This window comes from Corticium candelabrum, chromosome 22, assembly GCF_963422355.1.
Source record: "Corticium candelabrum chromosome 22, ooCorCand1.1, whole genome shotgun sequence".
Taxonomy (NCBI): Eukaryota; Metazoa; Porifera; class Homoscleromorpha; order Homosclerophorida; family Plakinidae; genus Corticium; species Corticium candelabrum.
In genome coordinates this window covers 2,356,815-2,375,451 of record NC_085106.1, presented here as the reverse complement: position 1 = coordinate 2,375,451, position 18,637 = coordinate 2,356,815, and the positions used below count along the sequence as shown (strand labels likewise).

Here is an 18,637-nt window from a genome sequence, read left to right as displayed (position 1 = left end):
GTTACGAGCACTCTTTCTCCGGTAACCTGCAACGGAGAGAGAGGAAAACATGTCCGATGTACGCACCAGTGTCTAAGCTTTGGAACAATACCTGTACGACTAGAATCGCACAACGTCTGCTAGCGCACTAGCAAAATATACGGGATAACGTCTGTGAACAGCTCAAACGGGGGAGTATCCTAATTATGGACATGTTTTTCTCCGCCACAGAAAGCGACTGGGTCTGAGTAACAGCTGGACTAGATACCTGAATGGTTGCCGCACAAGCTGGTATTTTGGGCCGCAATCAAAACCATGTTCTGTTGTGTATCACGACGATTCCCCTGCGAAACTGTTAGCACGTACAAGTTTCCTCCCATCACGTCCACAAATTCGAGGTACACGAATCGTTCTTTTGTTGGATCATGAAAGTGCCCTGACGTTAGTTAAGCAATTATCGAGTACCTTAGTAAAGGTTTGAGCCTAGTTACGTTGACTTGTAACGTGCTAAAGAAGCGCACTATGTGCATGGAGCGAACGTGTAATTCCAGTCCAGTAAACACGTGAATATCTTCACTCATACTAGATCTAGACATCAGTAATCCACTGACAATCTAGATGTTTTCACTGCAACTACATCTGGCCACAATGGGGTATGAAATGAGAACGAACAAAGTAGGTGGAATGTCAATATCAGCGACATTCGTAATCCAGTCAGAATTTGACTGTCTTCACTGCTACTAGATCTGGCAACAATAAGACACAAAATGAAAACCTACAAACTCACCTAGGATAGATGGAAGGTCAAAACTACCTTGTCTGATATCAATAATCAGCTCTACCAGCAACGCAAAAAGACGCTAGAACCACAGTTTACAGTTGAGACGTTTATCTAAACATGATTGATCGTCTCCTGCGTTGCATTGTAAACAGAACACTTGGTTTCTGCTAGCATTTTAGACAGAGGTGATACACAACAGAACATGGTTTTGATTGCGGCCCAAAATACCAGCTTGTGAGGCAACCATTCAGGTATCTAGTCCAGCTGTTACTCAGGCTCAGTCGCTTTCTGTAAGGGAGAAAACAATGTCCACAATTAGGATACACGCCGCGTCCAAGCTGTTTACAGACGTTATCCTGTATATTTTGCTAGTGCGCTAGCTGACGTTGTGCAATTGTAGTCGTACAGGTACCGTTAGGAAGCCTAGACAATGGTGCGTATATCGGACATGTTTCACTGTCTCTTCGTGCAGGCTACCAGAGAAAACAGCGATTGTAACTCAAATTACCGGGGAGCGTCCACAATTAGGTACACCTACCCTAGGGTTAGCTGGCGCATGCACGTAGACTCTGGTAGCAGCCAGGCTAACAGTTATTTTGTGTGCGTGCGTACGTGTAATGTTTTAGATGTCTCAAACGTTTACAAATAAAAAAAAATATATATAAATAAATAATATATTACATTGTGGCGTGTCACTGTGCAGCAGTTCATTGCAAGACACACCAGGAAGTTAGCTCATTAGATAGTGTAAATTGTTGATAAATTTTGAAATAGTGTGGAACAAACATAGTAAACTACTATTGAACTAGATAACTACACGTTGTATACAAAATTCTACCAAGTGTAAAGTAGTGTTTGCTGGTAGCCTCGTCTTCAGACTCTCTCGTGCTAGTCTTGTCCAACACCTGAATTGTTGTATGGTCACCGGACAAGACTAGCGCGAGAGAGTCTGGGGACGAGGCTATTTGCTGGGGGTCCACAAAAATGCTGATATATTTAATTAAACCACATTATACAAACTGATTGTTTCCGCGTTCTTCCATCTGCTTTCTCATTCTTTTTGCTAACCAATCAATCTTTGTTCCTTTGCCAACTTGCACAGGATGAGGGGTAGGAACAGGTCTTCTAATCGCTGTAGGGGTGTCAACAGCCAGTCCATAAGTATGGTCACTTACCTACAGCTACATGAATGTCAGTTATGAAGAAGTCTTCTCTAGGTAGTGAGGTATTGTTGCTTACAGCAGCAGGACTAGCTCTTGCATAAGTATGATCAGACACCTGCAGCTATAATGCAATGAACAGGTGCTATCTTTCGAATTGGTTTGTTGAAAGAAACGAACTGTAGATGTACAACACCTACCATGGAACATTCAGATGCTTCAGGTTCATCATCAGTCAACATGTGGAAATGGTCTGTGTCATGTCAATAAGTCTGTTGTTGCAATGTCATGAAATGTCATTAATTAGAACTAGGTATGAAACTTACCCTAAGGACAATATCTTTTATCCTTTTTGCTTCTGGCAGGTCTGGAGCTCTAAGTTGACAAACATACAAGTTGGCTATATCACAAACACCTCGTAAGCTGAGCTCTGATACCATAACACATCTGTCATTCGTTTTCTGCCTTTCTTTACTGACACTCTATAAAATCCTTTGACTTGCTGTTCATTCTTCTTTCCTGGAGCCACTGTTTTTGTTTTCTTGGACATTGCTGTAGATAGTGTATGCTGATCAAGTCTGCTTGTTAATTCTGGTGAGACAGCACATTTGGTAAATACATAATGTTAAAATTGCCTTGTTCAATTCTTTGGCATATCGTGTGACAAAGTGTTGTCACCAAATTGAGTTGTGTTGCACTTGCTGTAAAGCATAACACCTAGTTAGTCTCTTTATAGTGTTGTTTATCTATCTGTCTGCCAAGTAATATCGATAATTCCTTATTTCACTACTAGGACATCTAAACTACATAGTCCAAAGATCATCTGCTTGCCTGTCACTCTGCATGTCAGTCGGTTAAAAATTAAAATATGGCTAAGTCCCTTGAATTCTACTGGATCAATTGTCAGAGCCAATTACAACTGGTTAGACAAACATTGAATGTTTTTAAATTAGTTGAATTAAATGGTCAGGATGTTTGTGTACTTTTGTTGAAAATTTGATAGCTGTTTGAAAAGTGAATTTTGACTTTTTGGACTTACTTGGAATACAGTAGATAATCTATTTTTGACTGTTATTATTAGTAAAGTTCAGCTAGAATTTGTCTGGTGTGAAATTCGGCTGATCACATTGAAATGGTGTACCTTGAATAATAATTATTACAAGTAGCCCTGATATTATTGAGATCATTAGTAATTTATAGTACTGTGAGATCAATAAATTATTAATTGTTTGACTGTTGACTACATGTCACTATAACAAGGTTTTATGGACATGGAAAATAATTGTCTCTGATGTTTCATTCTAGTAATTGTAGTTACCTTTGGAAGATATTTGTGGGTTTTCTGCTGGTACAGAAAGAACCGTTGGGTTTTTACTATTGACCTTGAGCTTGAGGATGGCTTCACAATCATTCTCTGCAGTGTCTTCATCAGGATGTGTAGAATGGCTGGTAGATATGGCGCATACTTTTATGAATATGTTTACATAGATGACCAGTAGCAAAGTCAAAGCAACTGCATTCGTACATATCCCGACAGCATCCACACATGGGGCAATTGAAGGAGGTGCAATGAGACTGAGGACATGCTTGTCTAAGCTTTTTGATAGTGTAGATGTTCCCTGGAATTGACTGTGACTTGACTCTCCAATTACTATCGCCACAATCCTTTAGTGACATTGTAAACAATGAACTTCCAAGTGATTTGCAATATGCTGTGTTCTTACCTACATCAGTGTCACTAATCATCATTGCCCGGTGATGTTGTGACTCTTCTTTTTGTGTCCAACGTTTGGCTGAATTCCAGTGCTCTTCTTTTTGAGAATCTAAAGAACTCGCTTTCTTCTATTTTCAGCAGCACATTGATCAGATGGTCTATTCTCCTATTAGCTATGTTTGCAAGATATGAAGGGTGTCTTTTCAGCTTGCTATGGAAACTGTAAGATAAGCATACAGTATATGTAGTACTCATGCTAAACATTGACTACTTTTCTAGGTTGAAGATTGTCTGTAAAATGTTAGAATGCTTAGTTTCTTATGACTTTCTCATTTATTTGTCAAAATAATTTGATATTGTTTACACACTTACTTTTCAACGACCATGTTTGTATCAGTGTCTGCGTGGTCAGAGTCTCTGTATGCCATGGCCCACTTTTCTGAAACAGTTTCTGTTCATTACCATTATTCGTAATGTGGTAATGACACTTGCTACCTGGTCTGCAGTTGTAATGTAATCTGATATACTCCATAAATTTTGGTTGTTTGGTAGACCATGTCTTCATGAATGAATTCAGATATTGATGGAACTTACTTTTATCTGTTTCGTTTAAAATGATGTAGAAGCTCTTGTATATAGCTACTTGGTCCTCTTTGTTTCTTACTTTACAGTACAAGTTCTTGCGAATGTTTCTAAATATGTATACATAATGGTGCCAAATTTGCTACATGTCCTTTGCCTTGTTCACATAAGTCTACCTGTCAAAATGACACTTGCAAAGAAGGTGTTTGATGCCAGTACTAAATACACTTTTGGCAGCAGACCACACAGCATTGTCTGGCACATGAAGATTTCATTAGAGTTTCTCAAAAGCAAAGTAAGCAAATCTTATTAATTAGTTTTATACACACACCATCATCACTCATCAAAGTTGCAACTGTTGCATCAGGTATGCTTTCTTCACAGCTTCGAAAAAGTAGACCGTGTATGCAGTTTCCTCTTTGCTGCTGATTGCCCAAGCTACAGTTTTCCCTACAAAGTACAAAGTTACAAGAAGTAGGAAAGGGTGTACTCTTTTTTTGTGGTGAGTAGACATTTTAGAAATATTATATTTACCTTGACCGTAATCGTCTCTTATCATCATTGTGATGAGCTTGTAGTCATACTGGTTCGTATTATGTGTTGAATCAACACAGACAACTCGTGCACTATATGTCTCTGAAACATTTGTTTCTGATGTTCCGTTTGTAGTATCAGGAGAAACGAGTCTGTAGGTAAATTAGGAAAGTTGTTATCGTGCATGCCAAACTCCTTGTAGTCCAACACTGGATTGAATGGTTCTGTGGCAAGTTTTTCAACATTTGATTTGACAGATTGTGCATCATTAGAGTGGTTGAGCTCTGACATTGATCATTCCAAGTTGTGAACATCCTGTCTGGTGATAAAGCATGTGTTCTCGTTTCACAAGCTCATTGAATGGTGATTCTCACATCTGTTGACTATGCCACTCCATATATCTTTACGAAAAAACAGCTTTAACTTAACTAACTACACGTATAACAGACCAGACAATACACCATAATGTTGCATATTAAAGCCGACAACTTTGAAGAGAAACCAGTCCTGTCTCAAATAGAAGACATTGTTTTGAATGTTGTCTCTGGCACGGTAGCCAGTTTGAATACAAGCGAAGGTTGATTAATGATAAGTCATTTCTACAGAATTGCACCATGGGCCAGTCATTCCACTAGTACAGCTACAACTAGTAGAGTAGAATGGTTGTTGCATAATACTTATCTAACATTGAAGCCTGCTGGCAAACCCGGCTTTAATATGTGACATTACAGGAATTAAAAGTTACAACCCACATTCAAGAATTCTTTCTGTTGTCACACCCATTGCTGGTTTTTGTGAGACCATCTCTTTGACATTGCCCGGAATTGGTAAATGTTGCATCTCTTTTCGGCTTGGGTAATGATTAGTATGGACATACCAAACAGTTATCATTCCATTTGGAAGGAATTTTGCATTATTCTTGACAAGCAAACAGTTGGCATGCGTTTTGCTTCCCTGGTTTGCTTTCTTTTCCCTCACATTCTGGTCCTTTCTCCCGTTTGGCTTTGTGACTGTGGCAACAGACGTAGTAGACTGTGTATGGTTCTGTAATAGTGAAGTGTACTATAATAATCACAGAATGTTTAAGTATAACCACAGACGAGTGTCTAAAAACCTGTTTGCATCCCTGCAACATGTTTATTAGTTGTCCTTGTAGATTTTGGTGATCTTTCTGTGCGGTAATATGTGCAAGTTTTCCTTTCTTCTGCTTCTTCCCAGGAATAGAAGTCTTCATGGGAATTTACCAGTAAATGAACGTTAATAGCGACAGAGCAGAGGGTTGATGTGTATGTACAGATCAAAGTTGATATCTATTCAGAATTTAGCGCGGTTTTGGCAAGCGAAAGTTGGCGCTCAAATCGACCCACCCACCCACAGCCAAGGCAAGTGCTGCTGAACTGATGGATGCTGAACACGGTTGGTGTTGGTGCAGGGTGACTTGCAATTTTGGTATTTGTCGTGCTAACTCAGGTGCCTGCAGTAGTGGTGATGTTAGTGCATGGTTACAGGTGACTAGTATATGTGTATAACAATAAATTTGGGGGTCAGCGGCTCCGGGTTACGTTGCCAGATTGCCTGGCAGCAAGCAACATATGTTACTGTAAGGGACCCTAGTGGTATCCCGTGGCAACCGGAGTTAATCCCAAGGCCTGTGGCAGAGGTATCAAAAGATATGGTTGGATGGAGATTGAACATGTGCCAGGTACTCCGAGGGCAGAGGCCCGTGGACGGAGTCTGGACTGGATTGAGACATCTGTGTTACAGAGGATAGTCTCTTTGTCGTGGCGATATGTGATGGTTGGCCTGGGTGCTGTACCCCCTTTATCACCCAAACTGTGTCTCTCTACGCGGGGTGTCTGGCATGTTGGCATGTTGGCATGTACAGCGAAGAAGCATTAACTACTTTTAAGTTCCAGTTCACGTATGCCTATGCTCATGAATGCAGAATGCCAACTTGAAATGAAGTTTTGAATCTTAGGTAAGTCCTATTACTCACCCAGGTGTAACTTGTGGTCACTTACAAGATGATCAGAAAGATTTTTCCATACGTATAAGTTTACGTGTACATGACTCCTCCAAACAATTGTGCCAAAATGACCTTTGTAGTCACAGTAGCATGCTTCCTTTTTCTGTGCCTGTTCAGTGTTTGCTTTGATTTGAATAGTTGGGTGCATTCAGGGCATTTCATATGTAACAATGGTAAGCTTGGAGCTGTTGCAGTGCCCTGCTCATTCTACATAGGGTAAGATAATAGGACTTGGTTTAGTTATACTAGCTCCCACTGACTGCACTGACACTAGCACCAGCATTTTAATGTTCTCTTCTTTACCAAGCTTGAGGTTCAAATCAAAAGCTTGAGGTTGCCATTACAGTTAAGTATAAGCACAATTATCTTTCGATTTTTAAGTCATGCCAGTCTAGTGTAGTCTCTGAAGAAAATACATGAATAAAGCTATTAAAAACTAACAATACAATACAACCATGTTAGCATTAATTCAAAGTTGTCTGTCTTCCCAGTAGTCAGAATTTTTACTCCATATCATCTTCATATTATGAAAAATTTCTCAAGAGGTTAGTTGAAGCATAGGCTATCAGTAGTCCCTTCTGAACCAACTTCAACTGTGTACACAGATCCAAACCATTTCAATTGTTCATATTGGTCTTGTAGTTAAAAGATTATCTATTTGAATTTACCTGTTACGTACATACATAATTTGTTTTACTAAAACCTATTAGGGCTCCGTGTCATTCAAGGTTACACTGGAACTAAATAATAATACGAACTCCAAGTTGCATTCTACGAAAACTCAAACTTTGATCCACTATTTCATTAGAAGTATGCTCATAAAGCCTTCTCTCTTGAACTTGGTTGACAGAAGTCAGAAGTTGCTTCAAATGTTTGTGTACAAGAAACAGCTACTCCATGTCTGTAGGTGTGTGTGTGTGTGTGTGTGTGTGTGTGTGTGTGTGTGTGTTTGTTTGTTTGTTTACAGTCACGTACATACGTACATATACACACCTGCATACAGACAGAGATACAGGCAGCTGATGAGCATGCAAACGTGCATACAAACTGACACAGACAGGCAGTTTACAGTCGTATGACAGGTCGATATGTACTTAGGTATAATAACTCATCAAGGAGACTCTAACCACATTCTAGGCGTCAAGCCGTAAGACTTCATATAAACATATTTATTGTAGTGTACAGTAGTAATATCTACACTGACACAGCAATAAATAGAGACTGACTCTCTGTACTGCACCTGTATATATACCTATCTAGACTAGTTCCTGCTAGATATGAATACACCAAATTACCTTTTTGTGGTCTTCGTGTTCTTTTAGTAATGCGTCAGAAACAAACAAACGTTTACATAGTGGACGCCCACAGAAGAACATTGCTAGGCCTTCCTCCATCACTGAGTTAGACTCGTACCCAGTCCTCCTCCTCGCGTGCGCTCCACGTGTTTTGGCACGTGCTTTTTGTTCCCAGACGAGTGGCACAAAAAGCACGTGCCAAAACACGTGGAGCGTGCGTGAGAAGAAGGACTGGGTACGAGTCTATCACTGAGTCACTGCACAGAGTCAGAGATAGATTTCAAAAGAAAACACTCATAGTGTGCGATAGTCACTGTTATCTTATTGTTGACGTACCCGTAAGTCAAGCAAAGACAAGCGGTCACAGACTGAAGTTTGGCGGCAAGAGTTGCATCCGAGCGCATTGAGCTGATACGCCCATTAACGTTAGCGCACACTAAGAGTCCATGGTAACAAAATTTTATACCATTACGTGATTTCAAACAACAGTAGGTCACGTGTTTGTGTAGCTTTCAAATCGTCTATTCAATACAAACGTACATTAAATGGTTTTGATTTTCGACGTAAAAAGAATCAAAAACGAGGCAGCAGATTTAATATCAATTCTATCCACTGAATAGTAACTCTAGGCGACATGTTCGACATAAAAGTCCAAGTTGCAATTTATTTCTCATCAACTGATTTTTCAGAAATGCAGCAGGTCTTGATCAAATACTTGCAGAAATCACCAATCGCGCCATTGCCACCAGTCGACAATGTATTATAGTCTGCATACTGATACACTTCAGGGTCAGAATTGGCTGGCGTCCCACCAACACCGGCACTCTTTATACAATCCAAATCAGACAAATCGGCACCAAAATACGCCACCTGTAAATGATACTTTGTAACATGTAACATCTCATGTAACAATTTCATCACTTTGTTAGTAATTTTTTTTAGTATGTCCATCCATCTACGTACCGATTCTGTCAATCCGTCTGTCAGTCTGTCTGTCCAACAAAATCAGCAAAATTTACGACTAAGTATGTAACAGTGGTATAAGCATGATTGCAGTGTCTTTCCAATGCAAAATATTTATCTGACTGTTTGTTGACAACAGAAAGAATGACGTACCTGTGTCCAATCAAAACCTAATTCCTGTCTCCATTTGTCTAGTTGCGCCAGTTTTTGTGTACATCCTGTACTAATAATGCAGCCCATCTGCTCCGCTCGATGCACGTGTGAATTTGCTTTACTGCTCGCTATAATACGAACATCGACACCTAACTTCTTCATTTCCCAAATAGCAGCCGAGTCAATGCTGCTATAAGAATGACTCTCTTGCCCATCATCGGCAATATAAACGTGGTCATCAGAAAGTGTTCCATCGGCGTCAATCACTAACAGTTTGATTTTGAGTGTTTTGTCTTTTCCTTTTTGAGGCTTATAGCCGTACTTACGAACGCGACTTTCTGCAATCGGCCAGTCATCAAGGGACTCGATGTCAACAAACAGATGTGGCTGCATTTCATAGCATCCGACTTTGCCTCCTTGCAGTACACCGTCTTTGACTAGTAGATCTTTTTGAGTAATATAAATGGCTCCGTTTTCGTACAGCTCACCATTCCAGTCCTGGCGGCGAGGACGATTGTATGGATCCAGATTGATCGGTTTTGAGCTCTCACCGATACACACTTCTTGCCAGCGAAACAGATGCAGACGAACGACGGTAAACAATGAGTCATAGGAACCGTTTTCATACTTATCCATCATTTCCAGGAAATGCTCTGGTTTGATGCAAGGGCAAGTAGCTTGAGGAAGAACAAGTATATCACACTCTGGCTTTTGAGCCATAAGAAATTCCTTGATTATCTCAACGGATGTGCTCGTATCTTTAGACACTTCAGGTCCACGTCGATGTACTTTAGCTCCTCCCTTTCGAGCCACACGTTCAATATCATCATGATCAGTAGACACCCAAAGTTCATCCACAACTAAAAATAATCAATACTTCAATGCTAATATTTATTATTAACTAATTTTAAGATAACGCACTCTACAACCAATTATTTCTGTTGCCATGTCACACAAAAATACCAATACGCATGCGCAACAAACGATGCCATGTGGTCATGCTTTGCAGTAAACGCATCCATCACATTGGCTTTGTTACAAGTGTTTGCTCACTTTCCGAGTCCTGTAAGGCATGCATAGTCCAGTAGAGTAATGGACGTCCGCCTAGAGGACGAATATCCTTCAGTTCGATTCCTTTCGAGCCTCCTCTGGCAAGAATGAGCCCGAGAGCTCGTTGGTTCCTTCTTTTCTTATTCGATGGCTCACTCATGGAGAACAATCATCGGGAAACGGTTGGTATCTACAGCCCGACAGTTGTAGCTAACGCGCTAGCTTAGAATAACAATGACAGTGGTCTGGCTACGCGAGACTACTAACGCGCTAGCCTTCTTCTTTTCTCCGACGCTCTCCTCCCATCACGTGCAGAAAGCAGTCAGAGGCTGCTAACGCGCTAGTGTGCACTTGTTTCTACCACGTGATTCTAGTTCTAATAAAAAAGTAAACATATTCGTAACAAAGTTTCTAAATAGCGCACAGTTTAATTAAAACAGTTGACGTGCAAACTATAGTATCTAAGCAAGCTGCTCGTGCCATAACTGGCAAGAGAAGACACCATAATTAATTTAATTAATAAATCGAATACAATAATTTCTAAAAAATACTACTTAGTTAATTAATTAATAACAAGACAACATAATTTACTTACTTTTAAATTTAATTTTACTGACGGACTTAGATTGCTCCTAATCACTTTAATTAAGTATATAACTACTACTCTCTAATTACTATTACATAACTGATATTACCATGCACGCATGCTCGAGCTCATTTTACAGACACCACCAAACGAAACGTTTTCGACGTCTGGCGCTATCTTCCAAAGCAACTAGAACATCGTTTGCATTGCTGTAAGGTAAGAAGAACGTTGGCAACTGCTATTTCCGATGCATGTCGCTTTTTACTGCGAGTTGGGGCGTGGTCTAACTAGAATCCCGCACAGGAACGCAATTGCTCGAAACGTTTGCGTTTGAGTTATTTGAGTTGCACGATTAAAGCATGCAGCACTGCAGAGAACGACGTTTGCAACGAGAATATTAATCTTGAGTGTGTCGGGAGTCGCGATTAGTCACGTGATTTATTATAACGTGTCGAGCTATTAGGAAAACGTGTTAATAACGAATCGGCCTATTAAGATAACGCTACAGCAATATGGTCGCTACCGTGATTATTACCATAACGACCTACTGGCGCCACACCATCAATGTGTTAGACAATTAAAGCATCTATTACCATAAATTAATGAGTAACTGTGGGTGGATGATGACTTGAGTGTAATCGCGTCGATAGAAGAGATAGACTAAATTTTTAAGAATCATAACGTACAAAGACGTGATCAGAACACTACACTACATACATGTCAGCTGCAACAAACTCCAAGTAAACAACAGATTAGAGGAAAATTATGTGGGCGTGGACACTCAGATAGATTTTTATTGGATATCAAATTTTCTAGTACAATTGGATATCAAATTTCTAGTACAATGACGTTAGATAGATACTTAACCTAAGTAATGTGTGCGTGTCTGGGTAGATAGATAGATTATAACTATAGAAATACGGTCGCACGTCGGCCGACTACACCCTTAGCCCGGATATCCGGGTCTCACGTAATTATCATAGATCCGTGACCCTTTTGGCCATTTTAATTTTTAATTTTCAAATTTTAAATTAATTTTTAAATTATAATTTTTACTTTCATTTTTCATATTTCAATTTTTGTCAAAGGTCTTTAATTATTTTATAAAAAATTAGTTTTTAAATGAAGAAATAAAAAATAAAAATTGAAATAGCTGGAAGGGTCACGGACCTAACTATCAGCCAGACTGGTTTTTCTAGGAGTGTAATCTAGAAACACATAGAACTCTAAGCCCTAAAAGACAGTTTTCTAAATGCAGTCAAGGATGAAGAATGACGAAAAGCAGAAGACAGACTTAGTATTATTCCATTTTTAGTAGTCACCTGCTCCTCGCGCGCGCGTTAACTTAATTAAGAAGGACTGTGCTTAGATGGCAATACTGTACAGTACTCTCTAAACCCAGACTACTCTATACCAAAACCTCTTTTTCAAGCATTTGCTCTGTGGTCTTGGTTAATTAAATAGCAATTAATTAATTAATTAAATTATTGTTAATTAAATATTAATTAATTAATTAAACCATTATGACGCACATCATCTTATTTGGCAATTACTCTCCTAGGTCGTTTGAATTCCTATGAATTTCTTGGTTGTCGTCCTTTGCCTCGCAACCATCGACGTCACAAGAACGGTCACAGGAACGGTCACTCCGAATTACCCTACATCACTCACTCTCACCGTCCCCAACTGCTTCGCTAAAACGATTCGAGTCGCTGGATGTTCTTGCTACTGTCCATCGGTCAGCATACCGAAACAATATACGGGATATAGAGAAGAAATAAATTGTTGTCAAATGGCGGGATTTAAATCAAAAGTGACAAATGTATTGTGCTACAATGGAAGCTGGGCTGGTGTGAAGTACGACGTGCCTACGGTCTGCTTATGCGCTAAATGCCATGTCCTCTGATGACTGTCGGCGATTCCAGAGTGAATGACCCGGATGTTTGGTCCACCACGCGAACTTGAGCTTTTGTTTTGTAACCTAGAATTTATTGTACGCTTACTGTTAGCTCAGCTGTAGCGCGTTGCATATGCAAAATGTTGCGAGGTAAATTCTGGAACTATGGCTAGAAACTATATTTTTATACTGAATAAAAACCGCTCTTTCAATTGGTATCTGTTCAAGCAGAGAATGGAGTAACGTAATCAGGAAAGTAGAAACAGATAGACAGACAGACAGACAGACAGACAGACCGACACTACACCACGTGCGCTAAGTGTCACGTGTGTACAGTCCACGTGGTTTCACACGTGTTGTGCCATAGCACGAAGAAGGACTGGGCACGAGTCTAGTAAGCATGCGCGTTTAATTTATTTCTAGTCAAGCTTCTGTCTTGCCCATGGGGAGATCAGTTTTGTCTACTAAATCCTCTTCTGTGTTATTGCTGACATGTTTTGTATCCGGATTATATCCGTACTTCCGAACACGATCCTCTGCCAGAGGCCAATCATCAGGAACATCAATATCAACAAACAGATGCGCCGGCATTTCATAGTAGCCGGCTTTGCCTCCTTGTCGAATGCCTCTCTTCAATAATTCTGTTCGTGTCACGTATATGGCACCGTTTTCATACAACTCGCCACTCCAGTCTTGACGTCTTGGCCTGTTATTTGGATCAAACATTACAGCACGTGTTCTTTCTCCCGGTGAAACTTCTTGCCATCGAAACAAATGAAGTCGTACGACACTAAACATGGAGTCATAGCCAAATGCATGATACTTTTCCATCAAATCAGTAAAGTGTTCTGGTCTGACACACGGACAGGTGGCTTGAGTGCGAACAATGATATCACACTGAGGCTGTTGAACGTTTAGAAACTCCATAACCGATTCCAACGATGATGTGCTGTCTTTGGATACTTCAGGGGAACGACGATGCACCAGAGCCCCACCATCTCGAGCTATTCGCTCGATCTCATCATGGTCAGTAGAAACCCATACCTCATCTACAACTTCAATAACAACTCAAATTAATTAATTAACTAACATCAGATAAATACTGTGTTTGCCCCAAATCAGGGTTAGAGCCCAGCCCAGCCCAGCAAGGGTTAATTTTGAAGGTATGTTGCAATTCCTCTCATGTGCACTTTCCCTTTATGTTGACATCAGAACTTCCTTACCTAGACTTTTTGTACTACACCATATGCATGCTATCTGCATCTTTCATATTAGCAGGTTGTAGTGAGACCTGCATTTTGCATTCTAACAATTAATTAAATTGAACAGGAGTGTTACTTATGCTAATCAAAAGAAGGTATTCTTCAGGCACAATGTGCTCCTCGGGTTAAGTAACCCTACATGTACAGTATGCGTAGCAAGGTCGCAAAAAAATTGACTTAATTAATTAATTAATGCAGTCGTCTTACCGGAAGTGACAAACGACTGACTCGACCGACTCAACGATACCTACTCGACGGTAGCATTGACCCAGACTCTCCCGCGCTAGTATTGTCCAATGCCCGTTACTCAACAGTAGCCTCACCCCAGACGTAGTGTGGATTGCAGCTCCGGATGAGCTTCATCACCACTGCAGGCCCGGGTAGCCAGACCATCTCCGCCTACATCCTTCCAGCGAGAGCACATCCGCGGCTACAGGAGTGATGTAATCGCATCGGGGGAAGGGGCAGGGGGATAAAGGGGGCAGGGGGATAAGGGGGCAGGGGGAAGGGGAAGGGGAGAAGGGGGAAGGGGAGAAGGGGGAAGGGGAGAAGGGGGAAGGGGAGAAGGGGGAAGGGGAGAAGGGGGTAGGGGGAGAAGGGGGTAGGGGGAGAAGGGGGTAGGGGGAGAAGGGGGTAGGGGGAGAAGGGGGTAGGGGGAGAAGGGGGTAGGGGGAGAAGGGGGAAGGGGGTAGAGGGAGAAGGAGGAAGGAGGAGAAGGGGGAAGGGGAGAAGGGGGAAGGGGAGAAGGGGGATAGGGAAAGGGGAGAAGGGGGATAGGGCTGCAATCCACACTGCGCCTGGGGCAAGGCTAATGGAAACGACCATGTAAGCAACTTTGGAATGTATAGCGTGCGCTCACTGTTATCGCTCGTGTAATCTTTACATGTTGTTGAAGATTGTCCGCTACCCTAGCCTCGTACCCAGGCCCTCTTGCGCGCCCGGAGAAGAGGGCCTGGTACACGTTGTATTCGCATGCGCGCATAAATTAGAAGGAAATCGTGGTAATATATGCACGCATGCGTAACCGACGTTGTTTAGAATCTCGAGCCGATAATGTCACGCGCAATCGACTGTGAAACAGCTTCCGTGTTCAGTAGTGATGAAGCCCTAGATCTAGACCCAAGGTCAAGTGAAACTCCGCGTTCGCGTAATCTTTGACTTGTTCTATCATCAGCAATACTATAGGAGACACGATCGCGACAATGACGACATATCTACAATCTTCTTCACCACATTTCTCTAGCTTACAGTCAACCCTATACGGTGTATGTTGATAGCACAGCGATTTACCGTATCCTGTAGGAAGCCAGCTGCAGACGTCGTTTCCGTTGTAGATGTGCTCTACGACAACACGCTGCTGCTCCTTCAGCTCTACATTACACAGCTTAAGCTTGCCTAAGCTTGCCTAGAGCGTAGTGCAACACCATATCAAAACCAGAAGCTCTGCCTTCAGCCAAATTGAATCTCACTGCGCGCGACATTTATCGGCTCGAGATTCTAAACAACGTCGGTTCCGCATGCGTGCATGTATTACCACGATTTCCTTCTAATTTATGCGCGCATGCGAATACAATGTGTACCAGGCCCCTCTTCTCCGGGCGCGCAAGAGGGCCTGGGTACGAGGCTACCGCTACCCTAGCCCCGGCCTCCCAGACCCGTGTAGCGCCGATTCAAATCGGCACTACACGGGTCTGGTCCGGAAGGCCGACGCTAGATAGACGTCTCTGCTACAGAAGCTTTAGTTTTACGCAGAGTCGCGCAGGACTTTCCAATTTTGATTACTGATCACGACTTTCGAGTGTACTTTCAAGGTCGTAGCGAAGTAGGTGAACTTGCGGTAGTGGGGCGCACCGAAGTGATGTAATTACTGTTTCATGCTAGGTGTTGGGATGCTTGTTCTAGTGATGTTCACGTGATGTTAATTTGTGCATGCTAGCAAGTACTGTAGGTGCTTGCCAGTGTACGTGACACTACTATGATACGTGTGCAGCAACTGATAGCCGTACCTGTATCTACGCTTTGTTGCGATTGGAGGACGAACACCTGTGCCTCGTCGAGGCTAGAATCCCAATCGTTGCGTGTTCTAGGAACACACGCCTAGGTAAGTTTCCTGCTTTGCAGTGCGTTTAGACGCACCACTGACGGTACAACCAAAGTCCCCGCACCGGGCAAGTGTCAAGTTCCTGTCGGCGATGAGAATAAGTTAAAACGGCCCCATCGTATCGTTTTCATGTTTTCGTCGTACTTCCGGGCAATGCACACACACACACACACACACACACACACACACACACACACACACACACACACACACACACACACACACACACACACACTGAGCACTAAACGACACGTCTTTTCTTACCACCGGAGTCGCGCAGAGCGTGCATGCTCCAGTAGAGAAGAGGCCGCCCTGCTAGAAGCTTGACGTTCTTCAGTCGTATTCCTTTAGAGCCTCCTCTAGCTAGGATAAGACCAATCGCGCGACCCGACTTCTTTGTAGAATAGCAGTCCACATCCATCGTCGCAACGCGGATGTCTATTATTTAGAATTAATTAACTTAGCTAATCACGTAGCACCGTCTACGTATGGGTGAGTGACATCATTGCAATTACGGGGCGGAGCCTCTTTAGATCTGTTCGACACTCTCATCAGAGCTCTTTCACAGACAGGGTTAACTCGGGTTAGGGTAACTCGGGTAGAGTTATGATAACTCCACTCTACCCAACTTGCGTTCACGTAGAACACGGTTAATACATCGATTACTTGAAGTTTCTGCTTAATTAAGAATAGGAAAGCCGTAACGCCGATAACAGAACACCAGAAGGAAAAGCCATATATACGTTGTCGGCGCAATCCGACTCCAGGGCGTTTTATGGCTTGTCCTAGCACTGGAAACAGAGCCATATATGGCTCTGACTGGAAACCTAGCCTCGAACTTCCAGACCAGAGAGCGCGCGCAGTACGCGAATCAGAACTGTACTGAAATGATTTCGGAAATAGCCTTGTCGCCAATCAGCGTCTTAGAACCGGAACGTCAGTTGTAAATTCTGATTGGTCTATCAATAATTGGTTATGCTAAGTGCCCTAACGCTGATTATTTGCGCGCGCGTGAAATCCTCGTAGGTGCATGCCAGAGCTGAAGACTCTGGTGCACACATCATAGTTTTAGTTTCAGCTTCAGTTCTTCGATCTTTTCAAGCTTGCGGTAACAGGACACCATGCACAGCAGCGTCGCTAGCTAGCTAGACCATCACCTGTGACAACTGGTCGAGCGGTAGCTACGTAGTCTCGCTAGTCGAGCGGTTAGACTAGCTGTTGTAGGTAGATTTACTTCTGTTGGAGTTCTACACGCTTCATCAGCAGTTTGAATAATTGTGGAGCGTTCTATTTACACTCTTCTGGCTTGGCCGTTGCACACAAACCTAGAATTATTACACAATAACCTGAATGTTTCAGCATCCTATGTGGCACGACTTGCGACGCACCTGTTCTGGCGTCACAGAGACTCCAATGTGACTCCCATATTTTGCGTGATTCCCATAAATGCATGTCGATTTACGATGCAAAAATATATCAAACGCTTTGGATTCACAGTGATTCCATCGTGACTTCCCTAAATTTTGCGTGGACTCATAGTCATTTCTTGTGATTCCCGTGACTTCCAGTCATTTCTTGTGATTCCGCTGTGACTCTTAGCCTCGCCCCAGACTCAGTGTGGATTGCAGCCCCGAATGCGCCGCCATCAGCACTACGTCTGGTATGGTACTGCCTTACTGGGCGGGAGTAAGGATGTAAATCAAATTCCACAGCGCGTGTCATACCAATGTTATTAGCTAGGAACTGAGCTTTCGATTGGACTTTGACGTTGTTCTAGTCTTTGTACTTGTCGATATTGCGATTCTATGCCACTGTCAAGCGTTAGTAAGAGATTGCAGCTACGTTAGAGAGCGTATAGTGGGGAAATGGAAGATCAGAAATGGCACTTGCAGTGCATCATACGCCTTTGAACGCGTACACAGGTTCTCAGTTGAAGCTGCAATGCGTCCTAAGCTTCTACTGCAATGCTTCTACTACTACCCTGACAAAGTACACTTGTAACTGACACTAGCGAAGAAGCACTAGAAGTGCAAACTCTCGGCCGGTATGCACCTTGAAGGTAAATTAGTCGCGCTATGACAAAATCGTATGACAGAATGGTATGATGTGGGTAATAAATAAGAAGCATTATTGAAATGGTCACAGGTCGAGTTTGAGGTAAGTCACGTGACTGGCTGCTACCGTGTACAACGGGTAGCCACGCAGTCCGTCAGCCAACGTCCCGTAGGACCTCGCTTCTATTTTTTACAACCTTCGCTCGTCGGTTCTTTGTGCAGGTGATTGTTTGTGCAGCTTTTGAGGTCGTAACTATGGCCGGTTTTAGGCGTGGCATAGGTACCAGAGCGAAAACAAAATTTGTACGTGTTGGGGAAACATACACGTACAAATGTATGTGCTTAACCCTTAAAACAAAGGAATAAACACCATGTACAGGAGGGACGCCCGATGGCCAAATTCTCGTTAGCAGCTACCAAACAGAGGTGGAGCCTCATGATGACATCACGTTCGTCTATTGGTCAGTAATGGCACCACTTCTCGTCTATTGGTCGGAATA

The 18,637-nt window shown here is 42.3% G+C and overlaps 2 protein-coding genes and 1 long non-coding RNA gene across 6 annotated transcripts; all 3 read right to left on the bottom strand.

Annotated features, from left to right (window-relative positions):
• Positions 1-1,736: 1,736 nt before the first annotated feature.
• LOC134197458 (uncharacterized) lies at positions 1,737-5,767 on the bottom strand. 4 transcript variants are annotated; one of them, XR_009972650.1, is made up of 11 exons: positions 5,503-5,767; positions 4,751-5,151; positions 4,548-4,666; positions 4,393-4,471; positions 4,130-4,326; positions 4,007-4,073; positions 3,645-3,854; positions 3,239-3,585; positions 2,358-2,621; positions 2,000-2,295; positions 1,737-1,941 (listed from the first exon to the last, which is right to left on the bottom strand). It is a non-coding gene; the product is annotated as an uncharacterized LOC134197458 (long non-coding RNA). The 4 variants fall into 4 exon arrangements; XR_009972651.1 differs by having other exon boundaries at positions 1,737-2,173; positions 2,247-2,295; XR_009972649.1 differs by having other exon boundaries at positions 1,737-2,116; positions 2,247-2,295.
• Positions 5,768-8,533: 2,766 nt separating this feature from the next.
• On the bottom strand, positions 8,534-10,451 carry LOC134197196 (N-acylneuraminate cytidylyltransferase-like). The gene is made up of 3 exons (XM_062666474.1): positions 10,241-10,451; positions 9,188-10,047; positions 8,534-8,941 (listed from the first exon to the last, which is right to left on the bottom strand). Exons 1-3 carry the CDS (start codon positions 10,395-10,397, stop codon positions 8,735-8,737), a joined length of 1,224 nt encoding a protein of 407 aa, XP_062522458.1. The 5' UTR covers positions 10,398-10,451; the 3' UTR covers positions 8,534-8,734.
• A 2,568-nt stretch (positions 10,452-13,019) lies between these two features.
• On the bottom strand, positions 13,020-16,510 carry LOC134197193 (N-acylneuraminate cytidylyltransferase-like). Its single transcript, XM_062666468.1, has 2 exons — positions 16,348-16,510; positions 13,020-13,775 (listed from the first exon to the last, which is right to left on the bottom strand). Exons 1-2 carry the CDS (start codon positions 16,502-16,504, stop codon positions 13,144-13,146), a joined length of 789 nt encoding a protein of 262 aa, XP_062522452.1. The 5' UTR covers positions 16,505-16,510; the 3' UTR covers positions 13,020-13,143.
• Between the last annotated feature and the right edge of the window lie 2,127 nt (positions 16,511-18,637).